Genomic DNA, 23392 nt, shown 5'->3' on the forward strand with positions numbered 1-23392 from the left:
ATGTGAGAAAACAGAGAAATGTACTACTTTCTTATCGTAGATCAACCAGGTCTAGAATAAGCGTTTATATAGCAGATACCTCAGGACAGACAGGAGTTTCTAAATCATTTGTACACTCTCAGCACAGGTGAGGTAGACCTGGAGCTGGTTTTGGAGGCAAGTATGGGCTAGCAAGTGACTAACACACTGAATCATCATCACTTAGAAGAATTATTACAAATAAGTTGAGTCAGCGGCTTGAAAGATATACAGTCGTGGTAGTCCCTGTATGACCAAGTCCACCCATCTTGTTACTTTCTATGGTCATTAGTCTAGCTCAGAGGATTGTCAGGACATTTTTCCTGTGGCGCAGGTCTTCCCAGCTCTTTTTGTGGTGACTGGAAATTATAACGCCTCCCTGTTTCCCAGTCTTCCTAATTATGCTGATGGAGAGGCCTCTTTCTCTACAGAGCAAAGCTATCATTTGCTTATATGCCTTGAGTTTGGAAGAAAAGATTCCAGGAATTACATTCTTCTGTATATAGGTTAAGAGGTTTTTTTCTTTTCTTTTTGTAAAGAAGAAACATGAAATAAAAACATTTATAGTCAATGTAACCAGAACACAGAGTACCATGCTCTGAATTATCATCATGATTTCAAAAAGCAGACAATATAATAACCTAAGATAATAAAGATGGCCTTGTTGCATAATTTCATTTCTTGATGATGAGTCAGTTGCTGTCCTTTTGTACAAGGAAGGACTGGATATGTCTTTTTTTTTAATTAATTTTACTCTTGAAGTAGAGTGTCATCCACAGACCAGAGTCACACATTGCTAGATGCTTTAAGAACTGTAGAATGTGTTCAACATTTACAGTACTCTTCCTGTATACAAATAAACTAAATTGGGGTCTCATTTTAAATCTTTAACAATGCAAAATGACGTGAGAGTTTAAGCAGGCTTCTTCAGAGACTTAATTTTATTATTCCTTGTCTTTGTTGCAGGCTGGTGACATTCTGTGAGGCATACCACTTATTACTTGTGAAAACAAGAATCAGCTGGCAGAGGGCTGGAAAGCCCTTTATAAATTCTAAGGAAAGAGTTTCTTGAGCTTGAAGGCATCTGAGCAAGGCTGGTTTTCCAGTTGGAACATCTTCACTCAGAAGAATTATTACAAATAAATTGAGACAGAGGCTTGAAAGTTTTTCAGACATGGTAGTGCCTGAATGACCAAGTCCACTTATTGTGTTGCTTTCCATGGTCATTACATTAGTCTACACAAAGAATTGGTTCAGCTCAGACGATTCTTGAGAGCTTTTAATGTCACACCATGAAGGGAAGGCTGTATTCAATTACTCGATGCAATATCTGATGGATTGCTCTCACTCCTGGTCTGTACTAACTAGACATGCTTGCAATGTATCTTATCAAAAACACAACATAAACTGAAATGTAAATGCTTCAGATTTCTTTTAATCTTTGAGATTTGTGTGTGTGATTCTGTTTGAGGGGATTTAATAAAAAGTCACTCAAGATAAAGCCTGCATCTCTATCTTCTGAAATACTTCTCTATGCAGCTGTTCTTTTAATTGTTACGGGATTTGAGTGAGGGGAGCTCACATTGGTTCAGATGATAATTGAATAACAGGCAATCATTATTTTGGGGCTAATCTCATGCTTTAAAGGGGACATGACCAAGGAATTTGATCATTCAATTATAAACAGCTGTTTCATGTTTACACACATTTTCCTTTTAGGAAAGGTGGAATCACCTTTCTCCCCTTATTCCCTCTCTGAAGGGAGACAACAGCCTCCTTTTTCTTTCTGGGCACAGGTAAGATATACTCCCTGCAAATACTTCTATAAGGGCTAAAAGATTAAAATATCATTTAGATATGAATGACATTAGGTCACTGAGAGACAAAAGCTTCTGACAAGGATTTACTTTTCATTAAAAAGGTCTTAATAAGATATAGTAGAAGAGTCTGGATCCCAGACAGTGTATTTTATGTAATATCCTACTTTGTGGGAACTAGCTGATGACCTCTCTGACCTCAAAGCCATCCTCAGGGCTGGGGGGCTTTGGTCAGGCTTGCTTTTCTCTGCAAATTTCCAAATTATTCCTACAACCAGCATTAGCTCATAAGATCTTTAGAGCATAGAAGATTACTCTTTTTGTTGCTGTAGTTGATTATTCTGTAGCCTCAAACATTTTTGCTAGTGGTTTCTCCTATAGTCTTGCTGGTAACACTTCAAGTCTTGGTCATTAAGAAAAGTAGGCAGTAGATCTGCTACTGCTATTACCTGGTACACTTACCTGAAGTCCTAAGGTTGAGAGAGGAGTATTCTCACATTAAACTAGCCATCTTTTGTTTTCGTGTTCTCTGAAAATTCAGCAACCAACTCCAATGCACATGCATTCAGATCAGCATGAATCAAAAGGCAATATTTTGCCCTAGGATGTCCACTTCCCAGTTGCTTTCAGGAAGAAGCTAACTCTTGTGTACCCGAGGACCACATGTGACCTGAACCTTGACTTCCCAACAGGACAGTGACAGGCTGAAAAAAATTATTTTGCCATCTGCTGAATGAAGAGAGAAGCAGCCTATGAGCTGCTATACAAGTCAGAGGCTTTCTACCTTGACCTCTGCTCGTGTCCAGGAGAGTTCTGAGGTCCTTTCTATTACCATCAGCCTGGCATTTTATAGGATTGGCCCACAAAGCAAATGAGATGACTGCAGTTCTTATCACCACTAAAATAAAATGCAAAAACCCACCATGGAGCCACTGAAGTACTTGCTAAGCTCTAGCACCTGCAGGACTCGTTGCAGGTAACATCTTTGAAAGTTGTTTATTTAAACTGCAGTACAGAATATTTGTCTTCAGCTCAGTCTGTAAAATGCCTTCACAGACTGTCAGTACCATATCACAAAATAGTAAAATTAAATTGTATTTATGTGGGCCCAAACTATCATTCTGCCTGCTTGACTTTTTTTCTCCATACCTGTTAACATGATTCTTAATTCATAAAGTTCATCTATCCTTGTTGAGCAAACCAGATTCTAACGTAACTGAGGGGGTCCAAATGTATTTGCTATTTAGTTTCCAACACCTGTTATAGCCTTTACAGGAAATGTAATACTGTCTTATTAAACCTTTTTCTCTACTTTTAACAACCGTCTTTTTTGGCTACAACAGACACAGGAAGATAAGACTCTTGGAACATTTAAATCAGTGTTTTACTGACCATGAAAGACACTATCTGCAAAACGATCAGTAATTAACTCACATATCTCACTCCATGCAAGAGAAGCTAGTTGTACATGATAAACGTGAACTGTATAACTGTTTAAGCTTTGAATTGGATCTGCTCAGATATGTCTGGTACTCTTGGTCAAAGTACTTCTTCTGGCTTAGGATTCAGGACCCTTATGCTGTATACTTAGCATCACCCAAAATAAGTAGGTCACCACTGCAGAATTATGCAGGTGCGTTCACTGATACAAAGTCTTTTGCTAACTTTCAATTTCATTATAATTATTCTTAAAATGCACCAGAAATTGTATGAGTAGCAATGCTACCTCATTTAGTTTGAGGTTGAGAAGCAGAAGAGCAAAGGTCCCTGCTTAGATGAAATCAGAAGGGAGGTAGAAGTTCATGTTTATTACAGACACTTCTGAGACAATTTTCTCCTGTCTTTTACTGTTCCTGCTACAGTCTTCCCACCTCCTCCCCAGTGGGGGAGCTGGATGCAGCATGGCTGATGTCAGTTTGAGAGAAATAATGTTCACTAGTGCTGCTTTCCTTACTCCTCTGGGTGTTCTCATGATTGTGTTTCAGTGAGGAAATTATCTCAAAGCTTCCTTAATTCTTAAGTCAGGTCCCTGAGTACTGGGGTAACTCTTGTTTTTTCTTTATACTTTTGAAGAGAGAAGCTTACAAGGAAACCTTAAAATTCATGAAACACCCTGTGTGGAGAGTACTGTTTCAGTAACTTTCTATGCTTTCTGTGTAGGTGAATCACCATGCCGTATATTGCCTATGGCAATTCTAAAAAATTTACTTGGAAAGGTTTGAAGAAGGTGATGACAGCTCTTCTACACGTTCTGTAACCACCACATGTCTTGTCTTTCAGTTTGCTCCTACTATATTTCTGGATTCAGGTGTACGCCCTGACGTGCTGCCACCACTTACCTTGTACCTCAGCCTACAAGTCCTGTTCCACCTACAGAAGTGCTAATGAATGTGGCTTTTATAGGAATCACACTGCCATGGCCAAGAACTGGGGGAAAAGATTAAGTATATATAGGACACTCCACATCATAATTTCTAATTTTCATTTCCACACTCTTCCCTAAAGGAAAAGTTTCCATTTGAAATTCATAATAAAAACTGAATTTTTGGAAGAGTGAAAGCATTTCAGCTAAAAGGTGTATTTTTTAGAACATCTGTGGATCAACCTAGCTCAGTGATGGATTCTTATGAGATAGCGCATGATTTCATGAAACAATTTACTTCTTTAGAAATACTGACTGCAATATTTTCTGGCTATTGATTACTGATCACACAATCTGCAAAACAATTGGAATTAAGTAGTGAAACAAAGACAGAGCTACAGGCTCACTTTTCTTTCAATTTCTAGGATGGCTGTTGTTAGTTATCTCATATTTTTAGAAATTATAAACATCCATAATAAACGTTAACCAAGCAAAAAACCTGGGAAGACTTATGGTGTGTTAGTCTGAGATTTTATCACACCTAGGGTTTAGCAGTTTCTTTTTTTGAAAGACCAGATAAAGTCTCCACCAGAATGCAAGCCACAGCCTTGTGTCTGTAAATCAATCTGTTTTTCTGCTAGGAAGGTGAGGAAGAATTGGATATCCCAGTGCCAGAAACCAGAGCATAGCATATGACAAAGAGCAGGGAGAAACAACACAAGCCAGTGCAGTAAAGAAGAAAGGAAGGATTATGCTGACCATAAGCAGATGGTCTACACTTGCCTCTTTTATCAGGTTCATAAATCTGGGTCCAAAACGCCATGGCTTGTGTCTGTGGCACTGCAGGGAGCTGACAGTCATTTGGGAGGCACGCTGGGAGGCCACTGCTACCATGTAAACAGCATCGTACATCAGAGCTGCTTCAGTCTGCATGGAAAAACAGAAAGGCTTTCTTTAATGTGTATCTTTGTGCCCAGTCCCTGCTTTTCTCTACTGAGAACCGTTTCCCTGGGCTGCTGTTATGGAAAAGGCCACTACTGGGCTCTCCGTGGAAATCTGAGGTGTAACAAAATCCATTTTTTTGCAGCTTACATTAATTTCAGCATATTTTCAGGTGAGCTTTGGGAAGAAAACTATATTGGGTAGCTACAGGAAGAGAGAGGTCTGTAGGTCCAGTGCAAGAAGGAGTGCATGGATAGCTCTGTGGCATGGAGAGTTTTATGAAGCCTCAGGTGATACAGCAGCCCAGGTCCCATCGTCCAGGCATGTCTTAGGGCCAAGCACTTTGCAGTACTCGGTCTTCTATAGTTTCCTCGTGGGGTTTGCCAAAGACTCTCAGCACCTCCAAGTCTGTCATTCAAAAGCACCGTGCAGGTGCTCAAGCCAGCCTCTGCCCAGCCTGCAGGTTGGCGTGTCACAGTGGCATGTCATGGGGCACGTGGAAGGGCTGCCTGTGTGGGGCCCATACTGGCTCCCCATCTTCACTCTTCTCATGGCATTTGTGGGACTGCTTTCTTCCCCACAAGGTAGGCAGGCCCTGCATTCCAGGGAAAGCAATGCCACTGAGCACCTGGTAGGTATCCCACCAGACAGGCATCTACTGTCTTTAAGTGCCTACTGTCCTCAAGGAGCTTGGCTTTTGGCACAAATGTGTGAAATAGCCCCACTGAGATCTGGCTAGGGCTGTTCCCCTGCCATACCCCCCACACTGTCTGAGAGAGACATGGACTGTCTTTTTGAGGTGTCTTTTTTGGTGATTAAGTTGGATTTATACATTTAACTTCTAGTTGTCTAAGACAGGGCAGAGGAATACAGCCCTTAGATACTTAAATGTTACTAAAATTACCGGATGCTGTTTGTGCATCTATGTTTCTTTTAAGAATGGGTTTATTGGTTTAAAAGCATGCCCAGTAAGTCCCAAATTGAGATCGCACACCCTGTTACTCTTTATCACTCTCAAGTTTTAGAAAAATCTCGCCTTCACCTGCATTGTGCTTCAGTGCTCTCATGTGTGAGGTGGGAATGGCCATGTTTGCTTTAATGAACAGGGATGCTGTAAAAATGAAGTGCTTACCTTTCTTGTAAAGCTACTGAATAATTAAGCAGCGACCCTAAAAAAAAGTACTAACTCTGCAGATGGGAGACTAGACTCATTTATATGAACTGCCAAGCTAATCCATTTTTTATTCCTTTCCCATGCAATTCCTTTGGGAAATTAATAGATTTGATTCTTCGTCTGTTTCATTTACCTAAGTAAATTACAACAGCATCAGTCTTATCAGCATTGGAGGTTTTTGCTGGCAATCAAATGTGATCTGAATTTATCAACTAATCTTAATATACTGCAGATGAGGAATCGCTCTTGACATGCTAGTCAGGAACTGCCCAAAACAATGCTCCCACAATCAGAGCAAATTGAAAACATTATAAATGGTGAGGCAAGCAGGAAGAGATAATAACAGCTGTTCTCAGTGTCAAGTGTCTTAAAACAGATAGATAGTTGTTCCAAGTGGACCCGGAGACTAAAGACCTGATCCAAAACCCCTCAAAATCAATGGAAAGATTCCCATCAATGTCAATGGACTTCAGATCAGCTTTTACATTAGACTGGGGACATGTCCATTCAGGATTGAATTTTACTTGATCACTGGAGTCCCAGTCTGCCTGCGTCCCAGGCCTAGAGACTCTGGAGATACTTGGTGAAAATGCTTTAGTGCACCTCACTTTGCACTCCTATCTGGGACCACCAATGCTTTTACTTGATAACATGATGCATCCTACAGTGTTTGTATGTTGACAGCATTGCCAGACGTGGTTGTTTGAATCTTGTGATTGTGTAACTTGTTACTCACCCATCCTGCTGTGCAGCAACAGGGAGGTTATATTACTTCCCTTAGCCTTTTATTTCTCCCTCCACTGTTGTTCTGTTTTAGGGTTTGGGGTTGCATGGAGGAACAAAAGGCCATTTCATTTTCTGAACCGAACCACCTTATATTAGTGTCTGTACTTGTGCACAAGAAGAAAGGGACTAAGAGTTAGTCCTGGAAGATGTTTCTCTGATTTTCGTATTCTATTTAAATTATTGCAAAGAAACCCAAAGATCTCATTAGAACAACTATGCCTCTGTGTGCAGTTTGGGCATAAAGTGGGACATGAACTCACAACTGTCTTGATCATGCCCTGCTGACTTCCCACAAGCTGAAATCAGGCATTATATACAAACAGTATAGCGTGAACCAGAAGGGAGAAATCCTGAGTTAACAATAGGACATGTAAGCCTGATCCCCTTATACTGTGCAGCTTGTCATAGCCTTATTGTCTAATGAAATACAGCAGTACTGCAGCTCACCATCAAACTGAATAAGCAGAACTTGTTATGAATATTTAAATGATCATAGCCAACTAGGAAGATGCTTTCCTTGGTGCTCATGCTGCTTCAAAGCATCAAGGACACTAAGAGATTATAGAGATGCAAAGGAGATGATAAGAGTCAGAGACACAAAGGAGGGCATGAGTAGTAACAACTTTGTTTTTCCTAGTTTTACAATTGGGTGAATGCAGGTGAATAGCTATGTGTGAATAGCTACCCTTGCAGGTCCTGTGTATTCACATTAGAAGTTCCCAGGGACAGTTTTCTCCCCTCCTTTGCATATGAGTGAGCACAATGGCACTGCCCAAACAAGCAACAGTTTTTTGAAATGCTAGAGATACCGCACACAGTGCAGTTCTCTTCAGGATGTTAGGGTGTTTCAAAATCTTCCCTGCAATCATCTGCAATAAAGTCTATTTCACATCACTTCAAACTCTACTCAGTACATAAGATACATTACCTTATATTTCAAAAAGATGGCAACCCTTCACCCTGCAAAACTGAATGGAGTCGCGCTGCCCATGTAATTGTTCCTATTCTTTCCTTTACTTCTTGGGGGAGTGATAGGGAGGAAATCCTAATTTCCTGGCTTGATGATACCTTTCATTTATCTTTAAATTATATCTTAAAAGCCAGAGTTGCTGTAGATGATGGAAATGAAGAGAAAGGGCACTTTTCCAATTTAAAAATGCTATTACCTGTCCACATGTACAATATCTTTCCCTGCAGGTTATAAATCGTATAGCTGCTCTGAAAGTTTTTATTTCCTGTTATGTTCTTCACTCCATCCAGAACATTATTAGAGAAATGAGGCAGCAGTACATACATTTGACAACAATAAGATGAACGGTGTTAGCTGGACGGCACTGTGATGGAGAACTGTCACGCATCTCTAGACCTGCCTGGCAGTGGTTTGTCACACAGATGAGTACAACATTGGTTCACAGGGCAAATGCACTTTCGGATAGAAGTAGGTAAAAGGAAGTCTGTTTTGGGGATGCTGCTTCAGCATTTGCATTGTGAAATAAAGCAGTAATGGCATCGGTTCACATCCACTAGAACAGCATTGCAAAGCACACTGTAGATGCCCTGCGTCATTGTGGTTGTTCACTTACTGTCATCATGCCATCAAGGAGGCCAGTCTCTGGTTTCGGTGGTGCCTGCAGACGCTCCATTGACCATTTCTCAATGACCGATGAAACTTGCGGGTTCTCAATGTTGAGCAGGCGAAACCCTGTCATATTTACTCCACTGTATCTGTAGGGTTCCAGGTCTAATGCAAACAGATCCTAAATCACCATTAAGAAAACAAACAAAACCAGATGTAGTGTTTTTAAAGCAAAATGTTCGGAAGGTACAATTAGGCCAAAACTGTATTTGATTTTCAATCCAAAGCTCAAGTCCTGGCTTTTTTTCCGTGTGAATGCTCTGCTTCCTCTAAAGCCTAGCCATGACCGCTTCAGTTATAAATCTGAATAAATCAAAGCTGTGTGAAATTTATGACAAACCACATATCTCCTTTGTTGGAACGTAAAAATCAGTTCCCCACAACAACACTATTTTGCAACCAATCTGCACAGCAGTATCTAATTTTTATTTATAACAGTCCTCTAACAGTGTTACAGCTCTGACAAACCAACATGAGGAATTAGCCGGCCAATGTCAAGCTTATTTCTCAACTTGGGGAAGGAAAATTCCAAGAGATGTTGAGAGTGGTACACTTTTACTACTTAGGAATCTAATTTTTCTCCTGCCTTGTCTCCTTCAGGTGACTTGCTGCCAGTATGTCTAATGGACGTGTCAGACCAGTGCACAGTAAGTCCATGTGCTTCACTGCTTGGCATTTACAGGGCAGAAAAATAATGGATATTCTAAGTGATATAATTGTGTGGCACACTCCACAGCTGTATTTATACAGGCAATGGAAATATGATAACTGCTTTTCAAAGCCTGAAGGCTGTTTTTCAAAACAACTTTTTGCTGATCCCGGCAGGCCAGTAAAATGACAAATGTATTGGTCATGGTTTAATACCACAGTAACCATCAAAACGTCAACATTTACAATACCACAACATTCAGATCCCACCAGCACTGCCTACTGCTCTATATTATCTCATGTATATTGTTGATGGTGGTTACCGTTTTATGTTAGATTCACTGGTATTGTATAAAACTGTAAGTTCCACAGTAAATCCTAAATTTTCACTTTTTCCTTCATGTTAAAATGGGTTCAAAGAGAACTATTTCAAGCTACTACTTCAAGTTCCAAACAGCTAGAGAGTCTTTTCTGACTAATGAATTGACTATTGGATTCAAAATGATTTTTCAGTTCCACATAAAATTTTATATGGAAAGGAAATAAAGAATAAGCTGATGCACATGAACAGATATAATCCAGCCCTCTAGGATTGCTCTAGTAATATTGGTTCTTTGCTGTCTTTCTAGTCTATGATGCAAATGGACCTTAAGCATGGATTGAGTTATGTTTATATATAGCATATAAGTTAAAATAAAGGAAAAATGTGCTGAAATAAGTATTTATAGATTTGTGCCAAAATTCAGGGTTTTTCTTTTATTATAAAATTTCCCAAGTGATTTTATACATATGTGATTTTGTGTTTTTATAAGGAAATCGAACATTTTGGCAATGAACCGCACCGCCCATGGTGCTTGCCTTTGGTTCTGCTGCCAAACCATTCATTCATTACTTTGTTTCACTCTGATCCACCTGTGCTGATGGCTCTTCCTTAAACGCAATACTGGAATTAATTTTGATTGTATTAAAGTGTTAGCCAGCCCCACAGATACTGCAAAACAGCTTCCTTACAAAATTGTGACTCCTGATATTACTAAGGAATGTTAGTCCTCATTCTCCAGGGGTTTCCTTGAATAATGGCAAGAAAGATCTACTAGAAAAAGTGTACTTTTTAGTTGTCTTTTCTGCAACAGAGAAAATTCACCCCCAAATCTTTAGTGTTCCTTACCAGTGTTGTAAAAAAGTAGTGGTAGTATTCAGTCATCATTCCCATGGAGAGAATCTGTTGAAAGAGGTTGAAAGGTGAATGTTCTTTACACTGGATGCTTTCAGTGTACAGTCTTTTAAAAAGCATGGGGTAATCTGGAACAATATGTTACAGGTTATGAAAACTTGACTACAATAAAACCCACATTTTTCTTCAGGAGGAAAAAATATCATATTGTATTTAAATTATGTTTTTATCACCTCTGCTCAGGAAAGAGATTAAAGATTGCAAAACTTCTAGGACAAGAAAAATGACTAGCAGTAACAAGGAGCTGGTTTTTTAGAAGTGAAATTCTTTAGTCTGCAGTTTAGAAGTGTTACAAAGGAATTTACTGGCAGACAACGGAATTTGTAGGGAAAAGTGCTTAAGTGCATTTTTTTTATTTTTTTTTAATTCTGCATTACCAAGTGAGAACAAGACACTTGGTGAGTGCTCACTGAAGTACACCAGAAAAACAAAAAGAAAAAAGCTTTTATAAATGCCTTTTGTTCCACCTGGGGAATGCAGGTCCGCAGGAGGTTGTCAAAACAACTGGTATGAAAGGATTTCTGGTCTGGATTAATTTTCCAGAGTCAGACCTTTTGAAGGTCTGCAAGGTAAGGCTAGCATTTAAAGGCATACTGACTGGCCACCTCGGCTGGAAGAGGAAGAATTTTTTCTTCCCAGCCCTCACATTGCAGGAAACCTTGAGAGGGATGTGTTTTGTTCCCTCAGCCCCTCTCCAAAAATCATTGGCAAAGCTTGCATAAAACATCCCTGATGGCATAGAGCAGGATGCTCTACAGTTTCAGCCCAGCATCACCCATGCTTGTCGCTGTGTCCACGCACACTATTACCATGATGCGAGCATTTTGCCCTCTCTGGGATCTTGTGAAGAGGAGGAGGAATTATGAGCTAGGAAACTACTGAAGAATTCATTATCATGACAGTAACATGGACAAAGGTTAAATGTTATTCAGTCTTGATCATAGTAACGTAAGCATCTGCTATTAATAGCATTTTAGTACAGTTTTAGCAGTGCCTGAATAGCTGTTTGAAAGACAAGGGAAAATAGTGTGATTTGGCTTGCCAAAATTCTCTTTCATGGCAAAAGCCTCTGAAAATCAGTTGTGTGATTGTGTATTGCAATTCCTCACATAAAAAAGGAAAGAACTTAAACTTTCTAACCTGTGGTAGATAATAAAAACAGCTCAGTGTTAATCACAAACAACCAATCCATTTCCAGCCACTAAAAATCAAGCCAGAAGGCAAGTATTTTATAGAAATGCTCCACTGAATTTACATGTCAAAATTGCCTTTTTTATTTCTTTTTTTTTTAATCCTCTTCTATTCCATTTCTTAGAGTTATGTATTACCTGTAGAAATGAGCAAACTAGCAATCCTGAAGACTGATGTTCCTTCCCTATTTATGCACAGAAAATGATATATGGTAGCATCAATGGAAACTTTTGCATGCTGTATTTCTCAGTTGATCTGGCTGGGCTCAGTTCTGCTCCCTACAGCCATTGGATTTCTGTGTCTAAGGTCGCTGCTACGGGAAGGAGGTGCCAGTCAGTATTTTTAGGATGCAGGTCTCTCTTGAGCTGAAACTATTGAAATAACCCAATTGCTTCATATGGGGCACAGACCAGCTGCTGGGTTATAAAAATGTGATTTGAGCCCAGGTAATCCTCTGTACGCCTAAATTTATTTGGTCCCCTACAGGAAGATTGCAGTTAGTCCATGGTGTTACATTAGTATGAAAGCAAGTTCATACTAAGAAGTGTCAATAGGAGGATACAAATACCCAGATTTAAATTATTGTTTCGTTACAGTTTTAATTCTAGCTAGAGATAGAAGAGCTGACATCAAGTCATTGTACTACTGTTATCAGAAGATATAAACTGCAATCTGCCTGTGTAGAAATAGTAAGACAAAGGAGAACCAGGACAATGCTAAGCCATATAATGCCTTAAAATACAACTTTACATTAATTAGACAGATACAGTAACTAGAATGATTATAAAGTGTGTAGCCTGGATGTTTGGGAAGCATTACCTAGCTTGTGTTGCTGCAGCTACACTGCTACTGGGTAACTAGCTAGTTAATCCAAGGTAGCCCAGCTATTGCTTTCCTCACAAATCCAAGGGTAGTAGCCTGATAGGAGTGTTTGCCTCCTGAACACATTTTTGATTAAAACTTTTTATGAGGATATTGATCCCCATGTAATGTGCTATAAACAGAGCTGGCAGGACACGCATACACCTGTGAATAATAATGATTTCAAAAGTCATGCTACGGAATTGTCTTTAAAAAAAAAAAAAACCAAACAGAACCAAGAGGGTTCAGCCATTAATGTCATCTGCCGTAACCAAGACACAGGTTCATGACAGCAATTGCTGGAAGGGTGCCCTGGATTTGCCAAGGACCCTGCACCCAAGGGCTCCATGAGAGATGCTCGCTGAAATTCTGCTAAATAAAGTATTGCAGAAGCCCAGGAAAGCTTAATGAATGTGTCATTTTTTTTATTTTCTGTATTAATGATGATTCAATTAAGATATGAAGATACAGACAGCTGGAAGGGAGCTTGTAAGTGGCACACACACGTTAATAATGTCCTTGTCTAGTTAAAGAATAAGAGTTGATGTTGGATCTGTCCCAGGCTGGGCCCTGATCTGCCACTGAGCTCTGCCCTCTCACTTAGCATTGGTCACAAGAACAGCCTTAACTGGTTGTCCTCCCCTCCAACAGTCATTAAGGATGATAATTATTTAACAGTTATATAGCACTTAGACATCACTATGACATGTGACTTAGATCTGTAGATTGACCTAAATAGGGTGCTTTTTATTCATGGATCATAAAGACTTTGTAATAATAACTTATTTATGATTTAGGGTAACATAGTCACTAAGTAAAATTCCCAGTGAATGATGATTTACTGACAGTACCAAATACCCACTCTGATGGATGGTATTAGGAAAACAGGAGATGAAGACAAGTTAAAGCAAAGGCAAGAGGAATGCTGAGTACCATGCTGGAGATCCCAAAGCATTAATGACTTGGATGCTCCTATTAGTGTCAATAAGAGAGTTGCAAGGACTGGTCTTCTGCTGTGTGTTTGCAACACAGCAGATACAGGGAAAGCAGCTTCTAGGAACTACCAGGAGTGAGACAATAATAAAAGCATGTTAGGAGCAAAGACTCCTTTCAGGCTGGGACACCTCTGAAGTACCTTGCAAAGCAGCTGCATAGGCTCTTCCCACAGAGCAAGTGTCCTCCCCACTAGAGAAAATGAGCACAGCAGCCCAGAAGAAAGAAGGTAAGGCAACAAGATTGGTTTATGTATATATAGCTGCTCATAAGAAACTAGAATGAGATTTCATTACACATTCCTATTTAAATAACTTTGTATGTAATTATTTAAATAATTATGCATCTGATATAAATGTTCTATTTAAATAATAACAGCTTTTACTTACTGTGAATGTAAATTAGTAAAATCAGGCTAAAATATTCTCCATTCTCCTTGTAGATCTCCTACCCATCCTACCCTGTATAAAATCTGTTCTTCAGCCAAACTCAGATATGGTTGGATTATGGATTATCTTGGCAAATAAGGTAAAGACACTTTCATCTCTAATTATCCATTTCAGACAAGAAGTTTGGGCCTTGTCTTTCACAGACCTGTACTTTTAGCTGTGGGTCATGAACTGCAATGTGAATCTGAAAAAGTATCTGTGGTCAAATTATATATGGCAAGCTGTCAGAACCAGATAAAAATATTCTCTCATGTCTGTAAATCTCTTTGGGTGCCCTGTTCTGGAATTGCATTATATCCCAGCTCCAACCTGCATTTGTTCATCTTGTAAGAAAAATACCACCTCATTTAGAGCTAGTGTCAGTCTTTCTTCAAGGAGGGCTGAAACCAGAATGATGGCAAAGCATATTAGTGGGAATTGCATCAAATACTTTGATTGCTTTCACTTTGCATTTTCCTCACTCATGCTATTATTTAATTTCATGACCATTAAATGAATGCATTTCATTATCCAATTAATTAGTACCACCACTGTTTTCTAAGATCAGCAAGATACACCATAATGAATAAAAGCCCCTCTGCCTCCTTGCCTCTCAAGTGTTCAGTATAAAAAGCTTACATTGTGCTTACAGTGCTTCCCTGGACTCTGTGTACACAGCTTTACTTGGACATGACTTAACTCAGCAGAAATCTGCATCCCACTCAGTCATAGCAGTGGTCCAGCTGGAGTGGTATAGAGTTCCTCCAACATGGACATGAGCCATGTCAAGAAACAAGATACATTCTGTAAATACTTTGCTAGCATTGGAGTCCAGCTGGAAGCAAGGGCCATAGCAATAGGGCAGGATAAATGTGTTGGCCCAAGGTCCCAGTCAGCTGTGGTTAGCTCCTTCTCTTTCCTGAAGACATCCCAGGGAGCTAAGGCAGCAGCATTACCTTTCAAACTCCAGCATGGACATCATCTCACAGTACCAAGACTGAAAACACTCTTTCCGTTTGAAAGTTTACTTGAATTCGCACCACCCAGTGCATCTTCCAAGGAAGCAAAGAACAGCTACATGTGCAAGATGTAGCTTGGATGGCACTGCACTCAGTTTATTAACTAGTTCAGCTTTCATCTAGACAGCACAGCTAACAAGAACAGAGGAGCAGAGGTCTCGGCATAGTGCAGCTATGATGTTACACAGCAAGGATCCCAGAAGACTGTACTCTGATTTATAGCCTATGCTGCTGTATCTTCAAATCTCAGAATAAATCTTCCAAGGCAATGGCCACATTTACTTCTGTAGAGACCCACATTTAGATTTGGAAACTGAAGCACACTGGCAAATTTCAGGATGAATTACCCCTGCCACACCATTTCTGTGCCCATGGTCTTTACTGATGTCTTAACCCATGCATGCCCTAGGGACCAATGCTCTCCCCATCTGATGCCATTCAGCAGTAACCGGGTGGCCAGAAGAGGATGTCTCCCCATCAACAACCCCTTTATAAAATCAATAAGAGAGAGGAGAACCAGTGAGGTAAGTATGTCTCTGCTTCTCACCCTGGGGCTTGGGGGCATCTGGCGGGATCTGCCACTGGTATTTCTTCAGCAGCAGTGAGAACAGAGCTAATCCTGCCTTTTCTTAGCTGAGAGTGGGCTGCAGCCTACCTGTCAAGTTACTAGAAGGACCATACTCAGGAACTGAAATTTTATATACTCACGTTTATTATTGTACCTGGAAGGTATACTATGGTGACACTTAGTTTTCATAATTCTGTAGGAACTGAATTAATTATTTTGCGCTTTGTCTGTCACATAGTGAACATAGAAGTCTTCATAAAATGCTCTGTGAGTGTCCTACACGTGATTAAATGTATAGCACATTTCATAAAATTTATTTTAGAGGTGTGGAGGAAGGAGTAGATAATTTAACGAGAGTAGCAACGTAATTTATGACACGAGTTTGCCTAGCAGTAAAATCTATGTCAACTATTGGTGTGTTAGAAGAATAAATTGAAGGTTAAACATAAGAGCTTAACCTCTTGAACTAAGTTCCCCATACAAAAGGCAATATCAGACTAAATACGGTATGTGCAGGATATATTGGAAGATTCATGAATAAAACAGTCTGCAATTTTCAATAGTGAGATTTAACTGACATGTGGGAATGCTTACTTAGGCTAGACAGAGCACCAAATCTCTGTCCACAAAATATTTCAGGTAAATGTTGTAACGACCAGATTTTTCCTTAAGAAAGTGTTTCTAGCTTCCTTGTGTAAGGGACTCAGTCCTGCTGGTCTTTGGCAAGTTTGGAGGGTGCCTTATTATCTAACATTCTTTCAGGGATATCTGTTTTTAGGCTTGGAATGGAGAGAGATGTTAGGTGCCCTCGGAGCAGAGCAGGACACCCAATGCTGAAGTCAAACGGGGAGGTTCCTACAGAGCTTAAGCAGATCCTGAATGGGACTTTGGAGATCACAATTTTACCCTAAGAAGCCACAGCTGCACTTAGCTCCTGCTTTTGGCATCTAATTCTCTGCTAGATCTTGCTCCTTGTCAGATGATTTGTTCAGTCTTCATGAACTTTAAAGCTCCAGCAGCCAAGATTTGCAAGTAGACTATGGGAGTGACAGACCAGCTGCAGCTTTTTCTGTCAGCTCTGCTGGTGTGGTATGTCTTGTTTGAAAACCCTGCTGGCATAACTGCCTGGTTCAAGTAATTTCGGAATATCTTGATCCTCAAAGCAGGTCACTTTGGGCAGTGAGGCTGCTGGTTTGGGTGGTTACCTGGTACAGGCAACAGAGCTGGAAAACTCCCTTAGCTGCCATGCGCCGGTCACATGAGGTTACCAACCCTCCTGAGGGAATGCGGAGAGAAAATTCAAAGTGACTGTTGGAAAAGGCAGCAATTAATAATCACAATTTCCTCTTGCTCCTTCCAGATCTGGGTGAGGAGAGGGCCAGGCCTCATTAAGCTGGTTGGGGACTGTGAGAGCCTGGGCTTTCTGCAGCATGTCAGAGAGAAGGGGAAATGTGTGAGTTTAGGGAATAGGTTATTCAGCTGTGTGCAGGCTTTGTATTTTGTTTAAATTAGGTTATTGATTTGCCTGTTCTTGCTGTGCACAAGGAAGAATTGTGGCTTAATGGTATTTTAGTCGAAGCTATAAATAAGCAAAATATAGTCTTGTTTAAGAGAAGAAACCTTTTGTGCTGTTTTGTAAACAAGAGGTTGAAGGAGGCAAGTGAAGAGGTCACCTCCCCCGGTCCCACAGCCCAGTAATGCGGCTGAGTCAGGTAGCTCCACACTCCCAAACACAGCTCCATACGCTGACTCTTTCAGGACATAATTCTGCATGTGCTAATCCTTTTGCATCCATAAACAGCTTTGGGGCATTCCTTGCCCTCCCTTCCTGGGAAACAAGCCGTGCCACAGCTGGTGGTCCCTGAGTGCTGGTGCAAGTGGCCCCGCTTGCAGAGCCATTGCTGCTGCTGCCAACCCCGGTGGCATGGGCACCACTGGAAGAAAGGCAGCAGCTTTTCTGCCCTGCCCGTGCCTTCAGCTCAGAGGCGGGCTGGCAGCAGAAATGCTGCTATGGTATGCCTCGCTGTCTCACAGTAGGGAAACGTGGCCAGAGCAGGTGAGAGGTGGGCTTTTGCCTCTTTCCCAGCATAGGTGAGGCTTGAAGGAGGTGAGGGATGCTGCCTGCCTGTGCTGGGGGATTGTCCAAAGGAGATGGAGCAGATCCTGGTGCAGAGGGGGCACCCTTGGGCTTAGGGGAGGGGGGGAAATGCAGACCCTTGTGCAAAAGTTTTTGGGGGAAACCTATGCAGGCTTGGAGGGTGAACAGGACACAAGAACTGAGCATAAGCAATGGTGGGTATGTCCCTGTGTGACCCTGCTGCATTTTTAATCTGTAAAATACCTTCCACAACCCAACCTGCTACAAATCTCCACTTCCTTTATTTATCTTCTCCTGCATGGCCTGCTAAACATCTACTACATTATTGTAAATACAGTAGGCAGACAAAAAATTGTTGCTTTGGGGACAGGTTTAGTTGACTGTTGGCTCTGATTCCTACTTCTATTAGAAATCTTATATAATTTAACAATGATATTTATTTTTCCCGTAAAACCTATTGGATCTCTTACAAAGTAAAACATATTCTCTACTAATATTGCAGAGTTTTCTTAAAATAATTTCTATAGTATTCTCTTCAATATCTGGTTTTCATCCAGTGTAAAATTATATAGGGGTTTGTGTGTGTCATGATGAGAATCTGAACCATGGTACTTCATGTAGCTAACCTACAATCAGATGAGTCCCACATGACTTCAGAGTCCTCCACACCTTCACATTTCACAGCTGCCTTTGACAGGGAGGAACTTCTGCACCTGAGTTACTGCTGCCAGCATCTAGATTAAGCCACAGAACTATCATCTCATATAAAAGCCATTTTCCCATTTTTTCTAGCCTATATTTATGTTGCTTCACTTCCCGCAGCTCTGACCCGCAGGTGTACCTCGCTTAATTTTTCTGTTTTCTCCCACACTGTCATTCACCATGCTTCTCTGAGTTCTTAAGGCATTGGAGAGCATTATCTGTATCTGCAGCCTGTCAGTAGTCTCCTTGATCCATTTCCCACACAAACTGTTCTGCCACTTTGCCCTGTCTTAGTGCATCTTTTAGCGCTTCCTCTTCTTCTTTTGACACTAAGGTTATTTTTTTTTTCATACTCAGCCTGGTATATCTGAAGCTTTGTGCCTCCTGCAGTGTGCCAGACATCTGTACTTTCTTCTTGCAGATCTTTAAAAATTTGTGTTGTCAGTTTAACTCTTCCCCCACATACCTCACTTTGGAGCAGCTTGTTCCTGTTGTCATGTTTTAATGTTTTTGGACAGCCCTACAGGGAGCAGAGTGAGGGGACAGCAGCTCTCCTGTCCACCCCCCTTCCCAATTAATGCCGCCTGCTACAGTGCACTCCGCGTCACATGAGAGAGCAGCTGTGTGATTGCACACCCTCCCCTTGCTCTTCCCTCACATTCCCAACATCATGCCTGCATCTGGCCCTGCTCTAGCTTAAATATATAACTTACACCGAGAAAATCCTAAAATTTAGTACAGGCCAACTTTCCTGATTAATAGCAGGAAATCTAACCCTACTAGCTCATGGGAACTTGTGTGCTGCTCTCAGCTGTAGTGCACCCGATTTAGGACACCATCCTACAAATCTGGACTCACAAGACCAAGATTCTCCAGTGTGGAGAGGATGGTTTCAGGCTCCGCAGACTAATGCAACCAGTAAGTTGTCTTTCTTTCTTACTTTGATATAGAATGCTGCTCTGCATAACTTAAATATTTCAGCAGAACATTCTGGGATGGAAGCATAGGTTTTAACCTTTATGGGACAGCCCATATCTGTGCATTTAGATCAGTGGAACCTCTCTGGTGGTCTTCTGGGATCAGTGTTTCCCATCAGACTGACCGACAGTAAAAACAACCCCTCATACCTACAATTGCAGCAAAAAGGGAAATGACATTCATAATGTATTACTCGCTTGGAATTATTGTCTATAGACCAATTGCAGGAGCCAGTGCTTTAGACTTTGATTGCCTAGAAATATATAGCAAGTGACAACAGTAAATTCTAATTTACACCACTCTTTGTGTGCCCCTGGTAACGTCCCAGCCCATTAACATCAGGCTTTGTGGTGTTTGTCCTTGCCTTGTGTGGCTGTCCAACTCTCATGCTTAGGTCAGGGCCATGTCAACCCTTGCACAATAGCCTCTCTTCCTGTTTTAAAGTATACATTTTTCTTCTGATACTGTCTCCGTTCCATCTTCTTGCTGTACCAGAGTTTAAAATGTAATGAGGTAGTGCCAGCAGACCAAATCTTGCTTTGTTACAGGGATGGGAATGCAGAGTTATACTCTTGTCTGCAGTGGATTAATGCCCTATTGTTACTGTAGTCAGCACTGAGCCTGATGTGCAGCCTCTGTGGAGGCAATAGCTCAACGTGAGCCGCCACCTAAGCACTCCAAAATGGGATCTTTTTTTTTTTTTTTTTGTGGGGAAGACATAAAAACTCTATTGATTAAACCAGGACAAGCTAAAATAAATCCAACAATCTTCCTAGTCAAGCAGAACCTGAAGTACCAAAAAGAAATGCATATTTCCTTCTGCAGGATATCTATGGGCTTCTCGTCAGACATCAATACTGCTGCTGGTCCTTATGGCTCTGTGAAGCCCTGAAGCCTTGTGGAGTGCTCAGATGTTACCACATGTTCTGTAACACCTTCTGTCCCTGGTATTAACAAGCCTATGGCCCAATTGGCAAATACATTCAGTTTTAGTGTTTCCCGGAAAATGAAAACCAGAGAGGCTGACAACTTTCAGGATACAAAATGAATGTCATGCTTTTTCACCCCTTTCCCCTTACCTGCTTAAGGATTTCTGCTGCTGTTTCATGTGAGCAATCAAATATTACGTAGAACTCCTTGCCCTTCTTCATCTCCTTGAGTAAAGGCCTGGCATCTTTATTCCCAGAGGGCAGTTGACGGATTTTGATTTTAATGTTATATCTAGAAGGGGCTTTGATGAGCTCTTGCAGGCGAATTAGACCTGAAAAATGATATGCAATTACACAACTAACCATTCTGTGCAATGAGTATTTATTGTCACTTAAACAGGGTCTCTTATCAGTCCCAAAATATTTCACATACCCAAAGGGTAGTTATTAGCTTCATATTTGCCAGCCTCCTAACTAATATTGTTATAGCTTTTCCTTTTCATGGTGATACTTGGCTTCAACATGTGAATATTCTGAAATGCACTTTTAATTGCTTGACTATAGGCTATGTTTGTATTGATGCTATATTGATACAGCTTATTACAAAAAGGATATAATGCTTCTTCCTTGGCGGCTAATTGTTATCTCAATATTAAACAACAAGAACATAGAAGTGAAGAAACCTCCTTAGTAACTTTCCTGCCCAATGTCAGCCATGAGCAGATGAGGGGAGCTAGAGAGAGAAAAATGTTCAATGGTCAGCACCTCCATTGTGGCTCACTTTGAAGCCAGCCGTTAGCCTGAGTGGCACTTACCAACAATTATTCTTAATAGCCATCCATATGGCTCTCATTGTCCTCATTTCAGCATACATTGCAATAGCCCAGAGGAGGAGTGACTTGCGTAAGGTCACTCAGCAAGTCTGAGATCTTATAAAGAACCGAAATATTTTGAGATCCATCTCTACATCTGTAAACACAAGAACGTGATTTCTAAGATGATGTCTTTGGCTGGTACGGATTTACACGGCTTATTTGAAGTCAGTGGAGCTCAACCAGTTGAAGATTTGTCCAAGTATTTAAACACAGTGCACTTCTACCAGCTAATTCAGCACTCCTATGTAATTTGTACTGCCTCCAAAACCTAAGTAAGATAGTTAAGAGTTCTTTGAGGTGTGTGATTACCATCTCTTTCTCACTATCCATGAATGTAATTTACCCACAAAAAACTCGTGATCTCCTGCTGAGTGAAAGTAAAAGGCTGTCTGAAAAATATGCATAAAGAGAGAGAGAATACAGGCAAGAAGCACTTCTTGAACAAAAATCAAACAAATTATTAATATGAAAAAACTCATTGCTCTCCTGCTGGGAGTGGGTATATATTTGTCTTGTGCGTGAATGTCCTTGGTTGAATGGTCCAATGGTACATATAAGGCAAGACAAAGCATCCCTATTTCTTCTGAGGTCAGTGAGTGATTGCTATGTTGAGGACTGTTGGCTTTCACTGAAGTACTGGCAACGTGTTTTGAAAAAAAAAAATCTTTCCTTTCGCCTGCAATGCTGGGTCTGTTCTTTGCAGGTTTTCAAGTATCAACAATCAATATAGAATATTAAGCATTATGAGTATTCAAATGTAAATTACTGCATGCGCTGTGAGATCGGAGCCTGGCTGGAAGCCAGCCTGTGTAAATATGAAACAATTTGAGCTCATTATTATGAGAATGGAGCATATGCTTCCAACACTGACTAACAAGTAGGGGAGTTTATGTAATCCGGCTGTAAAGCTGTAGTATGGTGGTACCATGCACTCAAGTGTTCAGCCCTTGACTGCGGTGTCTTGGCCACTATAACGAATGGTGACTCTAAGGAGGAAAACTGAGATTTGGGAGCAGAGTCCAGCACGCAGGGAAGCTTTCATCTTATCTACAGCCTCAGACTGAGTACTGTCGTTTCTCTTTCCAGCAACAAAAACTACTTAAGTGCAAGTGTGGTGAAGCAAAGGATTTGCCCACCCACCTCCATCTCCTTTTGGGGGGCAGGAAAATGCTGTGTGCCTTAAAATATCTACTTCAGTCACATGAGACTTGGACCTTGCATTTCCCATCACTTTCTACCACCACATGAAGCCTAGCTAAAACGTACTGAAGAAATCAAAGAAGCAGTAAAAAACCTGCAGTTATTTTTCTGGAGGACCAGGCAAAAGCCTGAATCACCTGACTGCCAGCATAATTAATAGCACAGGGGATTAACCATCAGTGCTCTCCTTCCTCTTCCTCCTGCTCAACAAACCCAAACCCTTGGACATGATACCACCAAGTCTCAATTTAGGACAAATCTTAACTGCTTGGTCTGACTCCTGGGGGGAGTGGGGAAGGCCTGGGCAAGTGCAGTGCTCAGGGCTGTCACTTTTCTCTCGCTTGGTGAGACCATTCGGAGCTCAGCCTGCAAGAGGCACAAGGCATCACAGACTGCCCATAAGGCTGGGAAGGAAGTAGCGGCCAAGCTGGGAATGGCTCAGAAGTGACATATCCTGGGCATCAGCCCCCTCTCTGCAAGGTGGGTGATGTGACCTGAACAGTAATGCAGGACTGCTCTGGAACAGGAACTTGGGTAGGAAAGATGTAGTAGAGTCTGGCCAGGTGGAAGCTGTGGTGGCTGAGCATGAACTGTGAAGGACCTGGAAAGAGTGTTAGCCAGTACTATTGAGAGGAAAGGTTCAATTTAGGGCTTTGAAACAATATCTATAAGGATGGAAACCAGACTTGTTTCACTAACTTTCTTGGTCTATTGTCTGTATTCTGCTGCCTTTTACCCAGACATCTAAACACTTTCCCTTTTTCCTTTGGAAACAGGATTGGGAATTTTCTGTATTATCAAGGAATTACCTTGTGGTCTCTAACCTTGATGGATGCAGTAATCTTTGGGGTTGGATTTCCAACTTCAACTAGTGGTTTGATCAAAAGAAATGGTTTGCTCTGACACTTGAGTAAAATGTTAAAATATGTGAAC

The 23392-nt window shown here is 40.9% G+C and overlaps 1 protein-coding gene and 1 long non-coding RNA gene across 3 annotated transcripts in view; one reads left to right on the plus strand and one right to left on the minus strand.

The window, feature by feature from the left end:
* The window catches only part of GRIK1 (glutamate ionotropic receptor kainate type subunit 1), a 166443-nt gene that overhangs the window by 43195 nt on the left and 99856 nt on the right, over positions 1-23392 (minus strand). For both annotated transcript variants that reach the window (XM_087755928.1, XM_087755927.1), the window contains exons 4-7: positions 20535-20716; positions 10552-10605; positions 8683-8856; positions 4981-5124 (exon numbers count right to left, since the gene is read on the minus strand). In XM_087755928.1, the coding sequence (XP_087612054.1) occupies positions 4981-5124; positions 8683-8856; positions 10552-10605; positions 20535-20716 (554 nt within the window). The remainder of the gene's footprint in view (positions 1-4980; positions 5125-8682; positions 8857-10551; positions 10606-20534; positions 20717-23392) is intronic.
* On the plus strand, positions 1782-22680 carry LOC148055709 (uncharacterized). Its single transcript, XR_015704442.1, has 5 exons — positions 1782-1814; positions 9336-9382; positions 14105-14190; positions 15519-15633; positions 22346-22680. It is a non-coding gene; the product is annotated as an uncharacterized LOC148055709 (long non-coding RNA).

Source organism: Nipponia nippon, unplaced genomic scaffold, assembly GCF_047370975.1.
Source record: "Nipponia nippon isolate SJK-2023a ecotype South Korea unplaced genomic scaffold, ASM4737097v1 scaffold_2, whole genome shotgun sequence".
Lineage (NCBI taxonomy): Eukaryota > Metazoa > Chordata > Aves > Pelecaniformes > Threskiornithidae > Nipponia > Nipponia nippon.